This window comes from Crocodylus siamensis, chromosome 4 (genome assembly GCF_052110815.1).
Source record: "Crocodylus siamensis isolate JL-2025a chromosome 4, ASM5211081v1, whole genome shotgun sequence".
NCBI lineage: Eukaryota > Metazoa > Chordata > Crocodylia > Crocodylidae > Crocodylus > Crocodylus siamensis.
The window spans coordinates 68645435-68667442 of record NC_143398.1 but is presented as its reverse complement, the minus strand read 5'-3'; the positions used below and the strand labels follow the sequence as shown (position 1 = coordinate 68667442).

Here is a 22008-nt window from a genome sequence, read left to right as displayed (position 1 = left end):
ATGCTGTTGCCACAGTATAGACATGCCCTAAATTCTTAAGGTTCTTAAGGTTAATGTATTTAAGATCACTTTTCCTGTCATGAATCTTCTTGGTCTTACCCATCTTCATATTCCCATTTGAGTGGCTTAGCATTCTACCAAAAGGCCAGCTCTAGGAGCACAGAGAGTGGGCGTGCCAAAAAGAAACTGAGAAGGCAGAGAATTTTCAGCGGAATCAGTAAGGCCCCATGGAATAGTTTAATTCTGTGAAATTGGTAATTTCAAATTAAAAAACTGTTCTTCTAGAAGGTCTTTTAGCAGCTCTTCTAATTGCCATACATACTTTCTTTTTTATTTGTCTTGTGGTCTAGATTGCTTCAGAACTTTCACCTAGCATGAATTAAAAACTAATATATTTGTATCTGTTCCTTCACTAGGGTTACAGTGGCAAGGAGAAAGCTTTCATTGCAACTCAGGGACCGATGATTAACACCGTGAATGATTTCTGGCAGATGGTTTGGCAAGAAGACAGCCCTGTCATTGTTATGATCACAAAGCTTAAAGAAAAAAATGAGGTATGACACCAATTAACTAAACCAAGAAATAGGGTGTGTAGACTAGGCTTTTAGGAAGAACCTCATGGAAAATCTGATGATTCCAGCAGTTAACCACTTGTAATAGGCATTTTGGAAAAAACCTAAGTTGGGTGATCAGATAATCCATTATAAAGCAAATGCAAGAGATGTATAGAAAATATCCTTATATACGTTTGCCTGTATTTATGTTGCTGGGTTGTTTAGAATGAGAAACACTCCACTAATCTTAGGTCATCTTTCTAAATAAAGGATCACTTCCTGTTACTGTTTTATATATAAAATGTTTTCTTTTTGAATACTATAATGTTCAGAGAAATTCACCATCTATGTTCCAAGCCCACATTTTGGAACAACTGAAGACAACTTCAGTGCCCCAGGGGTCAGTCCTGGGGCTGGTTATGTTTAATATCTTCATTAACAATCTGAAAGATGGAATGGATTGCATCCTCAGCAAGTTCACAGATGACACCAAGCTGGGAAGAGTAGTAGATACACTGGAGGGCAGGGCTAGGATTCAGAGGGACCTAGACAAGTTGGATGACTGGGCCAAGAGAAATCTCATGAGGTTCAATAAGGACAAGTCCAAAGTCCTGCACTTAGGACACAATAATTCCATGCACTGCTACAGGCTTGGGACCAACTGGCTAAGCAGCAGCTCTGCAGCAAAGGACCTGGGAGTTACAGTGGACAATAAGCTGAATATGAGTCAACAATGTGCCCTTGTTGCAAAGAAGGCTAATAGCATACAGGCTGCATGTAGTAGGAGTGTTGACAGCAGATCAAAGGAAGTGATTCTTCCCCTCTATTCGGCCCTGGTGAGGCCACACTAGAGTACAGTGTTCAGTTTTGGGCCCCCCATTGCAGAAAGGATGTGGACAAGTTGGAGAGAGTCCAGCAGAGGGCTGTGAAAATGATTCAGGGACTGGGGCATATGACATTTGAGGAGAGGCTGAGGGAACTGGGTTTATTTAGTCTGCAGAACAGAAGACTGAGGGGGGATGTGATAGCCTTTAACTACCTGAAGGTTGGTTCTAAAGATGATGGAACTAGACTGTTTTCAGTGGTGGCCGATGATAGAACAAGGAGCAGTGGCCTCAAATTGCAGCAAGGCAAGTTTAGATTGGATATTAGAAAAAAACTTTTTCATTAGGAGGGTGGTAAAGCAATGGACCAGATTACCTAGGTAGTGGAATCTGCATCTTTGGAGGTTTTTAAGGTACTGACTCAGCAAAGTCCTGGCTGAAGTGATGTAGTTTGAAATGGTCCTGCTTTGAGTAAGGGGTTGTACTAGCTGATCTCCTGAGGTCCCTTCTAACCCTAATTTTCTATGATTCTATGAACTTCTGGTAAATCCAACCCAGGTTTTACAAGAGACCTGCTTCATCCCCAAGAATAATATTTGAATATGTTTAATCAATACTAAGGAGACATGTGCCCGGAGCCACATTAAAGTGGTAAATACATTAATGGATAGGGAGTGGTTAAGCCAGTCTTCACTGCAGTGCCTCTACACAGGTTGCCCAGGCAGTGTTGACATGTCCTGAGAACAAAAAGATTGCAACTATGGCTGCTCAGAGCAACCATTCATGTAAAAGTCTGTCCAGCCCTGCTGCACATGTGCACAGTATGTCCCTTGCCCTCTGTGAGTGTGGAATTTAGGTTAGTCCAATTTAAAAATGTCAGGAAAGCATTATAAAGTACGTCTGTGCTGAAAAGTTAGGAACAGACATTACACATAAACCAGTTTAAGTGATCAGAAACTGGTTTAAACCTGTAGAAGAACATAAGTTCAGTACACATAAACCAGTTTCAAAATGGCTGAAACTGGTTTAAGATAAACCTGATTGAATATATTATCAGACTTAACTGATTTGGGTCAAACCAGTTTAAGTAATGCCTGTCCCAAACCTCTTCCTGTTTTAAGTTAAAGTAGAGTCCCCCAGCATCCCAGATGCTTTGCAGCGCTGGGCTGGGCTGTCTGCTCCAGAGAGCAGACCTGGTCCTGCCCCTCTGCTCCCTAGCGAGAGCTCTGGCAGAGACTGCAGGGTCTGCCTGGCTTCCCCCACCCCATCCCCCTCGCCACTCGCGAAAACTTACCCCACTACAGTATGGCCAGACTAACAAATATTTGAGAAAATACAGAACTTTTAAACATTTACTTTTAACACTGTGTGAGAAAAATGACTTGAAAGAAATGTCCAGTGGTTTCCAATGAACCAGGAAACCCTATGTTTACCTGAATTATGCAGTCCTGCTTCAGTAGTATTTATCAGCAGTGTTATGGACTGATACTGATAATTTCCTCCTAATAAAAGAGGGTGAGGCATCTTTAGTAGTTCCCAGGCTACAAGGAGAATGTCTGTGTTTACACAAATTGTTCTGACATTCCAGTGAGAAATGCTGGCAAGAAATGTTAAGAAATTCCGGATTGTTAGCTGAGTTATTCTGTTGTTTTTCTTGCTGCTGGGAAGAAAACAGTTTCAATGTTTACCATTTTCAGTGCATTAACTTTTCTATTAAAATATTTACTGCTTAGAAAAGAGGCAAAAACAGCTGCTGTTTAACAAAATAACACTTTGCAATTTTTGCTGTTTTGTTCTCTGCAGCATTGCCATCATTTTCAGGGTGGCTTGTTTATAATATGCACACATAGACATGCACATTAACACGCTCTTGTTCAAAAGCAGCAGCACCCCCGCCAACCTCTCACCACCCCCACTCCTGTTTCTTTCACCCTCTCAATAATCAAATCAAATCTTAGATAAAGGCTGGCATGCCTTCACTTTTCTCCAGCTAAGGACTGGAGCCATAGTGCATGTCCAAATTAGGGAACATAAAAATAACAATAAAGATTTCAGACAATGTAGCGTTCATTTCTTTAGCATAAGTAAAATCCTTCATGACTTTAGTTTCACAATTGAGAGTTCTGATTTGATAAAGTTACAGTAATGAAAGTGAGTCATATATAAGGAAGATAAAATTTGGTCTAAATTGAGGAGTTTTTTTTAATGAGGGACATTCAAGAAAGATGTAAAATGGTTGAAATTTGCTGTAATAAATGTCTGTTAAATTAATGCAAATACATACAAAAGTACATTAGAACATAGAAAATAAGATTAATTTGGTCTGCATAACAAATGCATGTTTCATTTATGTCTCTTGTTTCATTGTTTCATTACTGTCTCTTGGATTTAGTTCTGATAAATCAATGGAAACTGATTGATCAGTGGTAGGAGAGGTTATAGGAACTGCAGTGTGATTGGTTTTACGGACCAAAACCCAGAAATCTGGAACTGGAAAACATAATATCAAGCATTGATTGGAAGATCCACCAGTCAATATCCTCAGCATGAAGTGAAATGTACGCACAAGTACTTTTGCAGACTTCTGTGTTAAACTCTGACTTGTGAAATTATGATTTAGAGTATATGGGCTAGTTTCTGTCATATTTATTCATTCAGTGAATTAATAAGAAATTTACCTGAATAAGTAGCAAGTACCTGGGAACTCAGCTGTAAAATTTTAGGAATAACAAAGTCTTATTTCAATACAATTAGGATAAAGACCAAGAATGTCCTATGCTGAATATAGATTTCTTGCGTTTTAAATAAAGAGAGGAAAAAACCCCTTCTAATCTTATTAGTCTTTATCCGTTGAGTCATGAAAGTGAAATGTTTTCATCATTTAGTCACGACACTGGAGCAATAAAAATTTAGACAAACATCCAGAGAAGGAAATACACTATTTTATAGACTTTTCTGCCATCAAATAATCTGCATACAATACCTACATAATTTGCATTTACAATACCTACTCCATGGACTGTATACATTTTGTTTACCCTCAAAATAATGGCAATAGTATTACATATCAGGCAGGAAGCATATTTCTAAAGCATAAATAAAGTCTACAATCCACTACTGTGAGAAATGTTTTTACACAACGTATGGTTTTCCATACAAAAATGTTTGCAGTCATTCTTTTGATACTTTTGATGAGAATGAAAGAACTGTAGCTGTTGGAAATACTGGATCTTGTAGAATTCACTGTTAGTTTAGTGATGACTGGTTTCTGCAGAAAATAGTTATTGGATAAAAGGCATAAACAGCAGTGGAAGAAAAACCCATATAATCTCTCTCCATCCCAGGGCAATAGCCCTCTTCCTAAGATTCAGAGTCTTGATCTTCTTTGCTGAATCTCCTTCTGTTTCTTGCTATCTTGTCCACCCAGAAACCCAGTGTGACATCTGTAGGTATTATAGGGCTTGCTCGTGGTGCCCTGTGCTCGTCTGCCTACCGGTGGTGACAGGGTAGACCTTGGCTCTGGATCACCAGCTCTGCCAGGAAGTGGATCTTACATTTTTTCTCACCTGCCATGACTTTGATGTCCTATATATTCCTGGGAGGCAGTGCCCACAGTGATCCCGCCTGGTCTTGATCCCTGTGTCTTTGGTGGGGCTCCAAACCTCCCCTTTACCCCAGCCTAGCCTCTCCAGATGGTGTTTTACAATGTTCTTCTGCAGCCAGGTTGCAGTGCTGCCTGTTGTAACCTTCTCTGCACCCCAGGGTGTCCTAGTGCCTCTTTTGGATATACCTTTCCAGGGGCTGGTCTTGGCCTGTGCTCAAACAAAATCAAAATAGCAAGAGAAATCACAGAAAAAAACCCTGGCTGCTTCTCAGCTTTTTGTCAGGCTCTGGCAGTGTCCCCCACCACCCCAAAAAACAATCCCTTAGTCCATTCTCTGCTGTGTGCTAGCCTGCCCTGAACCCCTATGAACATACACATAGGGGTGTCCCCCTTGTGCACGAAGGCTCTATCTGTGACTGTAGATTTTTCTGGATCCTCTGTTGGAAAAACTCCAGTCCGGAGATTCTCTCTGGCCTTGTGGGCTCCCTCGCTCCAGATCCAGAGCTGCAGCTCTGCTCCAGAGATTCCCACTAGCCGCTTGTTTGCAGGCCTCCGCCTGCCTCAGGGTCACTCCTCCAGCGTTCCTCAGGCCTGCTCTGCAGTTTCTGCCTGCCGAGACACTCAGCTGCTCCTCTCCCTGTGGCCTGCAGGGAACTAAACCCTCTCTGCCCCTCCCTGGGGCTGGAAATACCTTTGAGTGGCCTCCCTCCACCAATCCTGAGCGAGATGCTGCTCTGGAAATTGGGTTGGTATTTTCCTTCCTTTCTGGGCTGCAGCTGCAGCCCTGCTGGTCCTCCATGCTGTAAGTTCTGTCTCACTCCTTCACACCCAGGTTTTACAGGTAGGATGTGGATGCTGTCAGTCCCACCTTGCCCATATTCTGGTGGTTATGGCAACTTCCTGGAATGTAGGGATACAAGTTCAAATCACCTCCGACTGGGTGGAGCTATGAACCCAAGTCTCCCACTTCTGTGGAAAGTGACCTAAATCCTAGGCTACTGGCTAGAAGAGTATTGGATCATCCTTCCTCTTTTCATTCTTTGGTAGGATCGTGAGACTTTGGAGGCACATAGTGTGCTGCCCTTCATCAAATACCTGAGGAGCAGGAATTCACATACATCTCTCCTTAGCTTTTCCTACTGGCGACCAGTAGGCAACTTCCTATTTAGTACCAACATGCTCTATAGATATATAAATCTGCCTACTGAAAGAATGGGAAAGTTATACATCTTCCCACAAAGGATCACTCTTTTTTGGCCAAATGGTTCCTTAGCTTTAGACATCTAATAGAAAGAATAGGAATTTAGGCAAAGTCTTTGCTTTGAGGATTGCAGTATACAAATGTTCCAGTAGTGGGCTCCTCAGGGTCTGAATTAGAATTAATATAGTTTAGCATGACTTCAGCAATAGACAGTTGAGGTCAGGGTACGTACGTAAGAGTAGGAACTGCTTTGTCATAATTTATGAATACTGACCTGCTTACTGGAACATTTACTGTATGAAGATGTCAGTATAAGACAGAAAACAGGAACAGGATTCTTAATCCACTTCTCCAGAAACACTCAAGGATTGTCAAAAGATAACATCAACTTTGGTAGTTTTGAAGATTTTACTTCCTCCATATGAACTTAAAAAATCACTTTTGTCCAGAAAGTCCTAAGCCAGGGAACAGAGAAGAACAAAAGAACTCTGCTATCTGAAAAAGGATCTGTTTCCCAAGAAAAGTATGTAATTGGTCAGAAAAAACATGCTATAATAGAAGCACTACATTGTTTCTAAGAAGCCTGATTGCTCATTAAACATTACTGGCCATAGACTCCTGAAAAGAACAGTGCCAAGGTTGGACCTGTTGGAAAGGTATAGTTGATGTACGTGGAACTGTAGCCTAGAGCCTAGTCTAAGAATGGAAGAATTACATAATTCCACATAAGGAGAGGTAAAAGCATGAGGTCTGATACTTGAGGAGGGTGATCTCAGAGAGGCAGGACTGAGGATTGAGGTAGAGTTAAGGCTGCAACTACGTTGGAGGGTAAAGGGGGCAAGAGGCAAGGACAAATATTGAAAGACATTAAAGATCATGTGATACATTTTGTGTGTAAATCTCTTTTTAGTTTTAATGGTTGATTCTTTTTTTTTTAAACAAGGTCAGACACCAGTTCCGAAATAAATAACCCTGAAGTAGAAGGTCATAGTAGAAAGCAGCTAATCAAATTAAATTAGTCCTTGGTAGGAATTTGAAAGAAGACAGAGATGATACTTGCCATACTGGAATGGGCAAGAGGTAAAAAAAGACATAGAGGTACCATTGGGAGCAATGATGTGAAATGGAAATGGAGAGGGGAGGGACGCAAGAAGTGTGAAGACTGTTAGCTAATTGTAAATTCAAGACCAGTTGAGACAGAGTTGTTATTATTGAATGTGATTATGTTGGCACACAAAACCCAGAGAAGATCATGTGAAGATGGTTCATAATTTTACATCTAAATGGTTAAGACTACTTTTAGACTCCCGTGTGTAATTCCCATGAATCTGGTTATATGAAGGATTATGCAATCATCCCCAAACACACATAAATAGAAAGAACTTAACTACTTAAGTACTACCACATACTTAACTACTTTCTAAATATATAAAGTAGGCCATTTATACAGGGTTAAAAAAATTCTGAGGCACTATAAGAGTGGTAAGGTACAGATGCAGTACTACCAGGAAAAGCAATGGGAAGTGTAAGAAGACTATTACTCAGTGGGTGCATCTACACCTGCACAGTTATTGCTCAGGAACTTAAATTACCATGCAGTAACCTAAAATTTCTGTGCAGTATGGGCATGCATCTACACGCGCAAGCCCATACTGTGCCGTAACTATGGTGACTTATGCTGTCTTGGGCGTAAATTTGATCCCTGTATGATGCCAGTTAGTTACTGCTCAGTTACACACATGTAGACACCTTACTACACAATAGTGCTGTGCATGGGGACTGACTTGGATCTAACCTCAATCCCAAATCAGACCACGCATAGTGTTAATATGCTTTAACGCCTGCACCTGTAGACACTGGCCTATTTCTGTTTACTGAGCAGTAAATTTAATGTGATGTAAATGCACGTGTAGACATGCCCAGTAAAGATCTAGAAAAACCTCTCTATATTCATAAACACAGTAGCCATATCCAATGCAATAAGTGTTTCCTGACAATATATGCCAGGTTAGTTAGTACAATGGTTAGACACTGGCTGAGTTTTGAACAGGTATAACTTGCCTAATAAAGTTTTCTTGCCAGTGAAGTTAATGGTTTTGAGCAAGTTGCTTCTTTCAGACTTACGGTTCTGTGGAATTTCTGCACTATTGTGTCTGTGCTCCGCAATTCTATCTGTATTGTAATAAATCTTTTCTGAGATATTGCCTTTTTAGAAGAGTCTGAACCAACTGATTACAGCTTTATTTTCTTTCTTTTTTTGGTTATAACAAATAGAGAGGTTTCAAAAGATACATGGAGACTGTTCTTAAAAACAGCCATTATTGTTTTACTAAAAGTAGATAGGATATTGAAGCTATTAACTGAGGACTATCTTAATGAACAATTGCAATGTCCACCCAGTGCAAGCTGCCAATTACCGTGCTAGTAGAGAGTCAAGATAAACATACTTTCAGAGCTCCTGAAGTTTTCGGCATGGTACTCTCATTTATCAAGAAGTCTTAGAGACTGACTGTACCATTGTTGATAGTCAGGGTGCAACTGTATATTTTGACTTTTCTTTTCCCATATTAGCAACGAAAGCTACAATCCCAGGGAGGGGCATGTCTTTTAGATCTCAGAGCTGATAGTGGCTGCATGTGTCACATTGGGTGATTTGAACTTTTGAATGCTTTTGTCACATACATTTCCTAGAGCATTTTGTCAGCATTCTTGGTACCTTCAGACAGGCGAGTTTAAGATGCACAGTAATTCTTCAAGTCTTAAAATGCAAATGATGACATCTTTGAATGAAATGAAGTAGATTGGTCAGTATAACTTGAGTTTCAGAAATATGTGGCTTTCATACATCTCAGAGTACTAAGGTAATAAGCGTCTATTTTTAGAAAAGTGTTTATACTGTAGAGGTGTTTGTATTCAGCTCAATCAGCTATTGGGCTATCAGGTTGTCTAGAAGTTTAAATATCTTGCTAGATGATCAGTTCTTGCATTTAAATGGAACTATACTGATTTTTCCCTTACCTCTAGTAATATTTACTGAAAATTGTGTTTTATGGTGGCATATGATATTAAAGTGATTATTTCATTTCACTATATAATAAGAGTTGATAAGTAGCTGCTCTCTGAATTGCTCTCTCTTGCATCAAGACTTCTTAAACAGATAACATTCTTGTAGATAACAGTGGTCGTAGAAAACTTGGTTTTGGGGTTCTTTTTTTTCCTTGTCATTGCATTTTACAATGTTGGATTTCAGTGTGAATTTGGTCTGAATCCTATTTGAAATGACTATGCATTAGCAGCTGTGATGTATCAATAGATAGATACATCACACAGTACTGCACAATAGATGGATTTTGCTTTTTAAGTGTTATCTGCCTCTGCATCTGCATCTGCCTTTGAGCAGATGTTTAGCAGGTAACTTGTTCACATAGTATAGTACTTTACTAGTTCCATAACAATGCTCTGTACTCATAGAATTGTTCACGAAATTTAGTCAAGACAGTGAACTTTTTGATTTTCATTACCACTTAGTTAAAATTCTCCCTTGTTAGGCCTTGACTTACCAAAGTATTTATGTTTTTGAATTCATCAGGTTGTAAGACTACACCTAAATGCTTTCAATCAGGGCTCTCAGTATTAAGTAGAGTTAAAATTCTTGTTAAGCATTAGATGCATTCTAAGTCCCTTATTCAGTCCCCATTTACAGGGACTTCTGCTTGAAGAGAAACCATATTTAGGATTTAACTGCATAAACTTGTAAAATGTTTAATTAAAAAAATCCACCCTTAATTTGTAATTTATCCTTGCTGTAAAATATTTGTCTTCATTTGAACTTGGTTGTGTTTCTGAATAGCTATAATTCTATTCAGAGTGTCCCCTAGTATAGTCTGGATTCATATTTTAAGGTAAATACTTTCAAAAAGATCCTTTGATTATGGATTATGCCTCTGCTTTAGGGGCATCCAACTTAGGCCTGGTTACCACAGATGCTTTAGCTGGGTTTAAAATGATCTGACATTTTCTAAGAATTAGGCCCCAAAACATTAATTCAGCTGCCTACAGCATGCTACTTAGAATGTTTTATGCTAAGGATATGTGAATACTGCCTTGATTGCTTTAATCTCTGCTTGTCAGACAAATAAGTGCTAGTAAGAATCAGATATCAGTATGAATCCAGACACTGATTATTTGATGCCACTGATATTTCCATTTCAGAAATGTGTGCTCTATTGGCCAGAAAAAAGAGGAATATATGGGAAAGTTGAAGTCCTTGTTACCAATGTGCAAGAATGTGAGAACTATACTGTTCGCAACCTTACATTAAAGGTAACAATGTTCTGTGCCGGTCATAGATAAATGTCCTTCAAATATCTGTAATTCTTCCATGCTGGATATTAAGTGAAACTGAAAGGCAATCAGTTTAAAACTGAAAAGGGAGATACATGTTTTTGTTTTTGGCATGATGAATAAATGACCTGTGGAACTCACGGCTACAAGGAAAAAGTGAAACCATTTCCCAATAATATTTATACTAGAGCTATTCTGTATAAGTCTTGCAGCATTAACAGGCCTTAAAATTGGAATAAATTTCACCCTCATATAGTACAATAACTTTAGGAATTCTTCACATGGCTAAAGTGATGTATAGAGCTTTTACTTTAATTGAAACTTAGACCCCTGAAGTTTAACAGGATTCAAAGAAACATTAAAGGTTGATTTGAATGAAGATGATGTTCATGGCCCATCAGAAAAGATAAAAATAAAAGATTAGGATCATAAGGAAAAAGGGGCTTAAAGGGACCTCAAGAGTTTCAGTCCTAAAGCAATACCAACGTCATGCCTTAAAGCATGAACTAAACTTGAACTGCCTGGAATTAGGAAGAAACTGCTACTATTAGCAAATTATTCCATAACTGCCCACAATATGGTAACTATCTCCTGTTCCTGAAACAGCTTGGAGACTGCAGGGTGGAAGAAAGAAATGATTACTCTAGCCCATGTGGTAGTTAGTTCTGTTCACGTGTGTTCTGTATCTAGGTATTGTAGTAAAACCTCTAATGGTAAGGATAAAGAGTAGATAAATTAATCTATTTCATAAACATGAAAGACGATAGAAGGCCAGATTCTGGCCTGATTCCACTTCTCCTTTGTCAGTCTTTCCATCCCTATCCCACGTTGGAAAGGACAGAGAAAAAGTGATGTCAGAATGGTCCAATAATTCCCAGTTCACTAGACAGCCCACTGAGGAGCACAGCCAAATAGCTGGAGTGGGAGACAATCTGGACCTGAGTACCAAGGCATTCAGTTTATCAGATGTTGGATGTTCCAGATTACCATTGGTGTTTGGCATGATAATATATTTTCAGCCACCCTTGGGTTAAATTGTGCCAGCCTATGTACATATTCCTTCCTTTGGTTTCCAGGGTTTAATGTAATTTTGACAGAAATAAATGCTAAAAATTGTTCGTCCAAAATGCACAATTTATACCTTTAAATTGCTTTCAGCAAGGGAGTCAGTCACGAAATGTGAAACACTATTGGTACACATCCTGGCCTGACCACAAAACCCCAGACAGTGCTCAGCCTCTTCTGCAGCTCATGCTGGACGTTGAAGAGGATAGGATGGCATCACCTGGCAGAGGTCCTGTAATTGTGCACTGCAGGTAATCTCCTCACATTTTCTGAAATTTATTATTGCAAGCAAACTTCTATAGGGCTTATAGAAAAAAATTCTATCTTAAAGGCCCTTTCCTCTTTGTATTGGGTTTTTTTGGAAATGCTAAAAAAATGTTTATCCACATGCTTTTATTAAATGCTGATTGTTAGTTTACATTAATGTATTTTAGAAATGTAGTACTTTTTAAATGGGACGAGTTCCTAAACTAATCCCAAATTCTGCTACTGTATTAAGGAATTTAAGCATTTGAAAGCTAGGTTCTGAGGATTGGTTCTTTGGATGGATGTGATATCTTTTATTAGACCAACTGAATAGATGGAAAAGAGTTCTTATCAGGCTTTTGGGTGCAATCACCCTTCTTCAGGCATATGGAAGTCTCTGCTGTTCTCAGACTCCAAGGAATGAGAGAAACTAAAAGTGTGACAGGATGTAAATGAGAATGTAAAAACAAAAGGTAGAGCCTAATTTCTACCTATTTGCATTCTCACTGACATCCTGTCACACTTTTAGCTTCTCTCATTCCTTGGAGTCTCAGAACAGCAGAGATTTCCTATGCTTGAAGAAGGGTGATTGAGCCCAAAAGCTTGCTAAAAACTTTTTTCCAACTACTCAGTTGGTCTAATAAAAGATCTCACATCTACCCAAAGAACTTTGCCTGCCTGTGTCATTAGACCAACATGGCTAAAACCAAAATCCCAGTTCTAAGAAGTAGTTTTCAGTTCTGTTTCTTGTTCATTGCTCACTTTAATTGATACTCATTATTCATATTGTGTGATCCATCACCTAAGTCATGTGTTCTGCCCTATGATCGGATGACTGATGTATTTTTACACAGGATAACAAGCTTCAGGTAAGCATTTCAGGCAAATATACATTTGTGCTAAAATTCACAAATGTTTTTGGGTTTGCAACATTTGCACAAACCCAACTGGCTGAATATATGCAAACAACAACCCATTTTACTCCACAGATCAAATGAACCAAATACTGCCTTTACTCTTTATATGATGATATAATGAGCCTACCCATTCCTCACCCAAATGTTTTCATATTAGAGTCTTGAAGGAGTATTCTACAAACAAACAAATGGAAATGTGCAGTGTCATACTTTATTACCATAGTGTGCAGTGATCAGCACCTCAGAGTACTTAAATGAGATCACAAAAATACTGTGATGAGGATGGACAACAAAAAAAAGGGGGGGCGGGGAATAGTGGGTACGTCTACATGCAATGCGTTAATATGCATTGGCCTAATTTAATGTGCATTACGGGCGTGCATCTACATGTGTGTGCCCTTAATGCTCATTAAAAATGGCAAAATTAAGCTAATCATGCCTATATTTGATACCTACAAGTGCAGATATCAAATTTAGGTGTGATTAGTTAATGCACATGTAGATGCGCGCCAGGTCTGCCCAGCTACTAGGAGAACATGGCAGGGCTGCAGGGACTTGGCATTAACTTTAGTGCCAAATCTGCACATGTAGGCACCTGCCAAAGATCGCTTAATGCACATTAGTTTGATGCGCATTAAATTTAGTCCTGCTTAAATGCACATGTAGATGATCCCAGTGTGTTGGATTCACTTGGCTCTCTCTGCACTAAAGCTAGGTAAATGATAGGGCCTACATGACTGATGTGGGGAGGGAAAAATTTTAAAATCCTTTGTTAAAAGAATTAGAAAAGTTGTCCAAGAACAGTTAATCCATGGGAAAATTTGAACTGTATAACACAGCCAAGAAGTTTCATGTAAAGTGTTCTGCTGTGAGAAAATACTGGCCAATTCAGAGCTTTAATTTATACACTCCTTTTTTCAAGGATCCAGAATATTTTGGAAAAGAGAACACACATGCCTTAATTTGCTTAAATTAGTGCCTCTGTTTTCCCTGTTTGATAAAACATCTCTAGCCCCTTTTGGACATGTTTACCCAAATGATCCTAGTGTTCAGGAGTACAGCTCACACCCAGCTAAGGAAGTCAGACTTTTCTTAAACTGCTAGTTTTGCCTCTCATTAACATCTTATTTTTTGGCTCAGCTATCTGTATGTGTTTAGTTACTGAGTCCTGTTGATAATCCTGACTTCCAGATGGGAGGGCTCTTGAGTCTCAGATACACTCACATCTTTAATTCCATCAGGCTTTGTTTAGCTGTAATATGTGTGCTTAATCCTAACAACACTTTACAGTCTTATGGCAATCCAAAATATTTTATTGCTGCTAACTTAACCTAATTCAAGAGAACTATAAGGTGTATAGATGATTGTATACTTATTAGATAAATCAGTAGTCTGTGAATTTTGTTGTCTTATGGCCAACAGTTGTGAAGAAGGAAAACATTGCAGACAACTTGAAGCATAACAAGCCATTCAGGTGCCTGAGCAGTGGTGATTTCCAGATACCACTGTGTCACAAGCATGATCGTGTGGCTATGGTGGAAGCTGTTTTTTTCTGCTCTTCCCTCACTTGCCCCCAAGTCAGCACCTAGGGCTGTTGCCCTGGTTGCCCCACCTTAGTTCATAGAACCATAGACAATTAAGATTGGAAGGGACCTCAGGAGGTCATCTAGTCCAACCTCCTGCTCAAAGCAGAACCATCCCCAACACTGCTGCTGGCAATATCCTTCCTATGCTGTACTCTCTGTCAATCTCAGTTTTAACTTTTTAATTTCTTGTGGCTGCCTGTGACAGGAGTATCGCTACTAGAGCCTTTCTATTGGTGACTCTGCCCTCTTGTTATGGGCCAACCACCTGCTTACTCATCTGCCATGCCTTGATCTTAAATTGATTAATTGATTGATGTAATTAGCAGGAGGCTGCCCCCAGTGCCAGGGGGTGCTATCTGCAGCTCCTTTTCCTCCCCTACACTGCAGCCCAAACCTTGCAGATGGTATTAGCGTGGTTTTGACCTGGGCCCTGTTGTGACTTGGCCCTCTCCTTTACCTCCTTGGGGCTTCTCGCAGCCCACCCCCCCTTGCTCTGGGGCTTCTCACTGCCCCCTTGCTCTGGGGCTTCTTGCTCCTTGCGGCCCTCTCTCTTGGCTTGTCACTGTCCCCCTTGCTCTGGGGCTGGGGTCAATACACCCAAATACTGCACCGTCTCTGGCAGCAGGATCCCCATGCTATCAGGGAGCCCCTATGAGGCCTCCTCCAATCCCTAATAGCCTCACCCGGTCCTCCAGTCAAAACAGTGAACACAAAATCACAAAGCCCCTGGGCTATAACATAAGAAGCTAGACCATCCAGCCAAACAACATTCGATCCCTACCAGGAAATGCTCCAACCCCCAGCATTGACCAGGGGCTGCTCATGCAGTCAGGGTTCTCCCCTCTGTCTGCACTGGCCGAGTTCCTCCTCCCTTGGCCGCCAGAGGGGAAGTGCCCTCTTGGCCTCCTGCCTGGGCTTATATAGGCCAGGCCCTGCCCCTTCCTGTCAGCTGGCTCCCCAGAGGTTGTCCTGGCAACCAGCACCTGTTACTCCAGCTGCCCTGGTAACTGGCAGCTGGGCCTCCCCCTTCTTGCCACAAGGGGTCTCTCCCGAGCTGTTTTCTGCTCTCAGGTGCAGGGACCTGAATGCTCTGCGACACTGCCACAATGGTTTTTCTGTCTTAGAGTTCTGCAGGGAGTATGTTTCCTGCAGGCCAAGTGTTGGGGACCCTTACTGTGTACCTTACTGTGTATGGAGAAATTGTGGATGGCCAAATTGAGGCACAAAGTGGTTAAATCCTATCATGAAGGCCTGAAACTCATCTGAAATCTGAAGTCAAGCATGATGATTTGGAATTCTGACTCCCAACATTTAATTTTAACTGCCAGATCACATCTTCTGCATGTTTTCCCCCAGCAGGAACAAATATGTAGGAATGGTTTCAGTGAATTCCTGGAACAAATGAAAGGAATGATGGCCCAGTTCCTCAAAGTTATAGGTAGATAGATGCTGGAGACACAAGGGGTGAAGAATGAGCCCACTAAAAGGCATACTGACTCCTTTTCCTCTCTCCAGAGGGAGAGGAGAAGGTGGTGGACGACACTGATACTATTAATTTTTCTTGCTATGTAGCCATGGCTGATAAAAAAGGACTAGAGTGGAAACTTTCCAGCCAAGCAAGGTGAAGTTAGGGAAGGAGGGAAGAGTGCTTGGACAAATCCCCAGGTCTTTTGCCTTTTGGGGCCAGCTTTGCTGCTTATGTCACATCTCCATCATCCATTTCTTAGGTGTAAAGGATACTTAAACTCCTCAGTTTCACTGAAACTTTTGAAGTTTTGCATTAAGTTGTTCCTTCCATATACTTCTGAGGAGAATGAAAGCATATAGGCACAACTGATAGCACAAGGTAACCCATAACTGATAATCTGCTGTAGCATGAAACACATAGATTTGAAACTAAAAATAAATGTTAGCCTTATTAATCATACACCTAACCACTTACCATTTTCTCTTCTCCATATTTAGCACTTTATATATATTTTCTTGTCCATAAATCAGAGGTCAGAGTTTCATGAAGAAAACAAGCTGAAGTAGAGCTGAGAGATTCACCTTTGTTTTAATTCTGCTTTCAGTGCTGGTATAGGAAGAACTGGATGTTTTATTGCTACTGCCATTGGTTGTCACCAGTTAAAGGAAGAAGGAGTTGTAGATCTATTAAGCATTGTGTGCCAGCTTCGAGTGGACAGGTGAGTTGCAATGCAACCATCAGATCAGTCTAATAACTGACGTGCTGTTTGCAATCAATGTTTGTTACATTAAAATATGATGTATTTGTCAGTTAACCTCAAAGAACAGAAGTACTGTAATGCAGAAATACTGTCCTGAAGCCAACACTATACAATATTACAGAAGGTTAGACAAATGACTCCGGTAAATTGTAAATGTGAACTGAAATGCTTAGGTTCTTAAAATGTTAACACACCGCATGGGAAGACTTAAGAATTTCAAACTATCATGCGTAGGATTTTCAGAAAATCTCAGTTGCCCTAATTTCCTGTCCGGATTTGCTAGAGGGATTTTTACTATGGACTTCAGCAAGAGCAAAGTTAGGCCAGGGCAGGGTATGCTTATACTGCTTTCAAGGTGATCCCAAGACTGTGGCCAGGTGCACTGCTCATCACTCTCAGAAGCATGTCCTGTACAGATCTGGAGAGCCTTCCTAGGTACCTACCACAAGGAAACCACCCAACATTTTTCCAGCACACATTACATGTAGAATGTGAGTAAGTGGGTAGGGTGTGTTCTTGGTGGTGGTCTTAAGATCACTGTGGAAACTATAGAGACACACCCAATGAGTGCTTTGGGAAATCCCTCTCCACACTTTAACCAAAATATCTATTAACAAATTTTCTATTTTTCTCCTCTGTCAGGACCTGAGTTTGGGGTTTTATGTTTCTCTTGCAATGAGTAGTTTTCATTTAAGTAAAGTAGGGAGCTATAACTTCCTAGGTGCAATGATAAGAAACATGGCTGAATTCGATATTAGTTTAATTGTCAGCTCATGGAGGAATTCTGTCCAGTTCAGAAAGCCTGGGTATTGGTAGCAATTTGGCAGCATAGGGCTTCTGCAATATTGGGGGAGGAGGGATCAGGATTCGCACACGTGGCATGGCCAGATGGCCCAGAAAAACATCAGTGGCAGCAACTGGGTCATCAGCACTGGCCCTTTATGCAGCAAGTGGCATTATTTCAGTCCATCACTCCTAAAAGATGCAAATTCCTGCTCTAAGGGGAATTATTTCTAGCTGGATCTTGCAGCTTATGAACATAAATGACACATAGGAGAAGGGAAAACCCCTCCTCTGATTCACAAACTGTCTAATAGAATTTCCCATTATCCATTTGACAGTGTATTTGCTGCCTTAAAAATAAAACGGGATATTTATTTTCCTTTTAGTAGCTCTATTATAGAATCTTTTATATTTATTCTTCATGATGTCCAACTGTGTTTTCTCTATACTGGAACAAACCCTGCTTTTAGGTACACCAATATTAATGTACTTATTCCCATCTTGAAACAATTATTCCAAACTTGCATTGGTATAACTGGTCACAGAATCTGACATTGTGTTTTTATTTAATCACTTATAAATATTACTGCACCAGATAGACTTAGAAGAAGACTAAGTCAAATCAGAACAGTGGATATCTGATCTAAATAGACATATTCAGGGAAGAAGTGAATCTCACAATGCACACATGTATTTTAAAGAATCTCTAAATATTGGAATTTGACATGCCTGCTTATTGACTAGATTCTTATACAGATTGTTGACTCGCACTAATAAATGCTATAGCTTTTATGGACAGTTTTTGCATATCCTCATTTACTAAAGACTTAAGGATTAGTTGACATAACACATAAATAAGATTTTTTTTCCAGTTAAAATTCAGAAAAACCAAATACTTTGTCTTTCAAAATTATTCATCGTTCCTAGCTTATTGGTTTAATCTGCTATCTGGGCTCCCTCTACACGTTGCAGATATCATGTAGTTAACAGGCTAATTGTACAATTACCTTGAGACGAGCTCCACATTCAAAGTTGCTGTCATGCCATAAAAAGCTCCAACCAGCTATAAAGTTAGACCTCAAAAATGAGGTCTAACTTTATAGCTGGTTGCTGTTGAGCTTTAATTTGCACGTGTAGCAGGGTCTCTCCTCCAACTGGGAGACTGTCCCTAACAGGGCTTCCAGGTGCAGGGGTGCACCTTGTCCAGCCCAGGCTGGAAGTCCCAAAAATAAGGAGACTCTCAACCCCAGCAGCTGCCAACTCTAGGTCCTGAGGGTACCCTGCAGCCACTGGGACCCAGAGTTCCACAACTGCAGATGCTGGGTCTTGGCAGCATGCCTCCCAGTGTTTGGCTACAATCTCCTAGTCCCAAAAGTGCATATAATCCCCAGGACTAAGAGATCACAGCAATTGCAGCCTTCTAGCCATGGGGGTTTGTGAAGTCCCTGGAGCTGGGAGATCGTAGCAGCTGGGAACTTCTGGCTCTGGGGGCTTCACACCCCGCAAGGGCTGGGAGGCTGCAACAGCTGCATCTCCTAGTCATAGGAGTACCCCATGGTCAGGAGCCCTCACAGTTGAGGGGGGCTCCCATTCACAGAAGCTTCTTACCAGTGCAAGAAGAGCCCTAGATTGGGTTCTCCCTGCACCAGCAGTGAAGTGCAGTGGAAACTAATGCATGATCCCACAGTTGTGCCTCTAGCCATGCACATGTGGCATGGCAGGAGGTCTGACTGTATGAATTATGTATTAGATCCCATTGCACCTTTACCTGCACATGTAGAGGGGGCCCTAGTTCACAGTGCGAGTGAAACACACCCAAGGTCTGCAATCTAATCAATGATGAAGTTTCCAGTCTTAGGGTCAATGCAGCCTCTTGGTATCATTATGGCAATACAGAAAGTTCCTTAAAGCCAACTTGACTTGTCATCTGAATTTCTGCAATGTGGTAGAATCACAAGGTGGCATATGACTGGCAAAATTGGCTGCACAACCCTGTAAATTCTCAGGGCAAGGTACTTACCTGGGAGAGACAGTCTTGCACTCTCTTTTTATTACTGCTGCAGGGCTTCCATTACCAATCAGGAACAATCCCGGGAAAGAGGAAGGATTATACCTGTAGCATATGTTATGTTATGTCATAAAGTACTGGCAAGATATCAATTTTTGTATGTCTCTAGGGTGAGCTTTTGTGCTGTAAGCAGGTCTATGAATTTATCCCTCAGAGTCCCCTTGTAAAACATAAAAATAAAGGGCACAGGAAAGAAAGGATTGCTTTAATTTACTGAGAGGCTGGCTTAGAACTTTAAGTGAGTTCATTTCTCAAATGCTGTGTTCCCACTTCCTTTCCAGCCAGCCCTACCTGAAAGCATGTAGAAGTGTGTCCCTGGCTAAATCCAGGTCCTGTGGGTAGTGTGGGTAGTGAGCCATTTATATTGCTGTATCTCCATTTTGAGTGAACTTTCCACTGCATGGGCCCACAGCCTGAATTTCAGCAGAGCACATCCAACCGATTGTTTATGAAAGACAACAATGCATAACATAAGTACTTTACATACTGAGCCAACTCCAGCTTAATTTGCTTACATGTCTACTACCATGGGCCAGTGCAGCAACTGAAAGTGGAGGAGGCAAAATACTATGTAAAAAATAGCTCCCAAGCCAGGAATTGGAGTCTGGATTAGCTGCATGAAGAATCAGACCCAAAGCTGTGGTTTTCGAAAAAGCGTTGTATTGGGGAATGAAATTCCCAACTAAGCTGTGTCAGTATTTCCTCTGCTCCAAAACTGCAGCTTAAGTTGCAAAAGCTGAGTAATGGGTGGAAGAACCTACCGGCAGCCAGGGAAGCTGTGCTGTGTAGAGAGGCTGGCCTCTGCCTCTCCCAAACCCAATCCAGAGATAGGATTCAACTGCACTCAATGTGGACTGCAGTTTTGCTATGCACATAAGCAAGAAACCTTTGATACCACATATCTTCAAGCTTTTTTTTGGAATACTGTACCTAGAAACTCACTACATTCTTAAAGGCACATTCTTGGAATGATCTTCAATGAGTTTTCTTTTGGTTTGTCAGACAGGATGAAAAGAATTTCCAACATGCGTCAATTCATTGTTTAAGTATTTTGACTAATCACTGAATTTTTTAAAAAAGGCATCATATTAATTTGGGACCAGACTATGCCCAGCTGCACCAGTGATGAGCAAGGGAAGGACAGAGGACAAGTAGCTTCCCTGCTCTTTGCAGCCCGGAAAAAGAGCCAGGAAAAGTTACAGTCCTTGCACTTTCAGAATACCAGGGACTGTTTCCGTTTTTACACACCCTGTACAGACTAAGAAAAAAGTATGCAGGGTCTTGGTGCAGTTATTGCAGAAGAGCCAGCAGTGCTGGCTAGTCATGCAGAGGGAAAGCTATAATTATAAGCTATCTTCTCTGTACCCCATAAAAAACCTAATTTGTGGAGGTAAATTTTCTCTTGGTACACCCCTTCCTTCTGCTACTAACTCAACCTTGGGAGATTGATGGCGCCCTTTATATTAAATATTACTAATATGCAACAAAAAGGGAAGTCAAGTTTATAACGCTTCTTTGGATAATAGAAGTGACAAGGCCTGCCTGTTTGAATCTGCATCCGTAAAAGACTCCATTGAGCAGCAGAGCTGGGGGAATGTTGGAAGACATCCTTTTCCATGAGTTGTCCATTTGAATTTTTAAGGAAACTCAATCACTTTGACAGCATTTATGCCTCTAGTCCCTGAAGATTCCTGTGAATAACCTTTGCTATTGAAAACACTGGCCCAAAAAACAACAAACAAAAAACCACCTCACAAAATTTTCAATTTGCATATTCCCTGAAAACAAATTTAACTGCAAAGTTAATTTGCAGTAGCACAGATATAGAATTTAAAACAGAACATTGCAATTTTTATACCCCAGTAGGCAATTTGAGAGCTGCTGAGTTTTTTGGGTTAGTTATATAAATTACCCAACCAAGTAATGCCACAAAAAACACATAGTACCTTATGTAGAAAGAATGAGTGACATATTCCTAATGAATGATCTTTAAACCCCAGAATTATTTCCCAAAGAAATTTGTGGGTAGTTTTTGAATACTGAATAAATCTGCTGACTTCACAATATTTGACACATAATATTAAAAATGGACTATGTAACTCTAATTATATAAAACTACTTGATACTGCAGTATCTAAGTACTTCCAGGACTTTTATAAAAGAAGTAACAATAGCAATCTTCCTTCCTTCCTTTCCAGCCTGTAGGAGAAATTGTTTGATTTGATATGGTAACTATGGTGTCGGTGGAGGGAAGCCTGTCATCATTCTTATCACTGATGGAAGTGAGTTCCATAGTCTAGACCCAGTTCTTGTGACATCTTGACTCCTAGCCACAAACCTTTCCCTCTTGGAAAGCATTTTGATGCTATGTGGAAAGTAGCTATCATGGTGAGGTCTATGGCTGCTAAAGAAGTGGTAACCAGTGGTGAGGGAGAATTAGAGGGATGTGCTCATGCTAAGCATATTTTGTAATGGCTAGAGCTTTTCTCACAGCATGTGATTTCATTCCTAGAAGTAAGAGACTGCAGTAGTCAAGCCTTTGTACGTGCCACAAAATTGGCCTTTAAAGTGGCTTAAATGCCCTTTTG

General features: G+C 40.5%; 1 protein-coding gene across 4 annotated transcripts in view; it reads left to right on the top strand.

Moving 5' to 3' along the window:
* The window catches only part of PTPRR (protein tyrosine phosphatase receptor type R), a 231792-nt gene that overhangs the window by 204324 nt on the left and 5460 nt on the right, over positions 1 to 22008 (top strand). For all 4 annotated transcript variants that reach the window (XM_090042533.1, XM_090042534.1, XM_090042535.1 and 1 more), the window contains 4 exons: positions 417 to 554; positions 10396 to 10506; positions 11686 to 11843; positions 16414 to 16527. In XM_090042533.1, coding sequence (XP_089898659.1) covers positions 417 to 554; positions 10396 to 10506; positions 11686 to 11843; positions 16414 to 16527 — 521 coding nt within the window. The remainder of the gene's footprint in view (positions 1 to 416; positions 555 to 10395; positions 10507 to 11685; positions 11844 to 16413; positions 16528 to 22008) is intronic.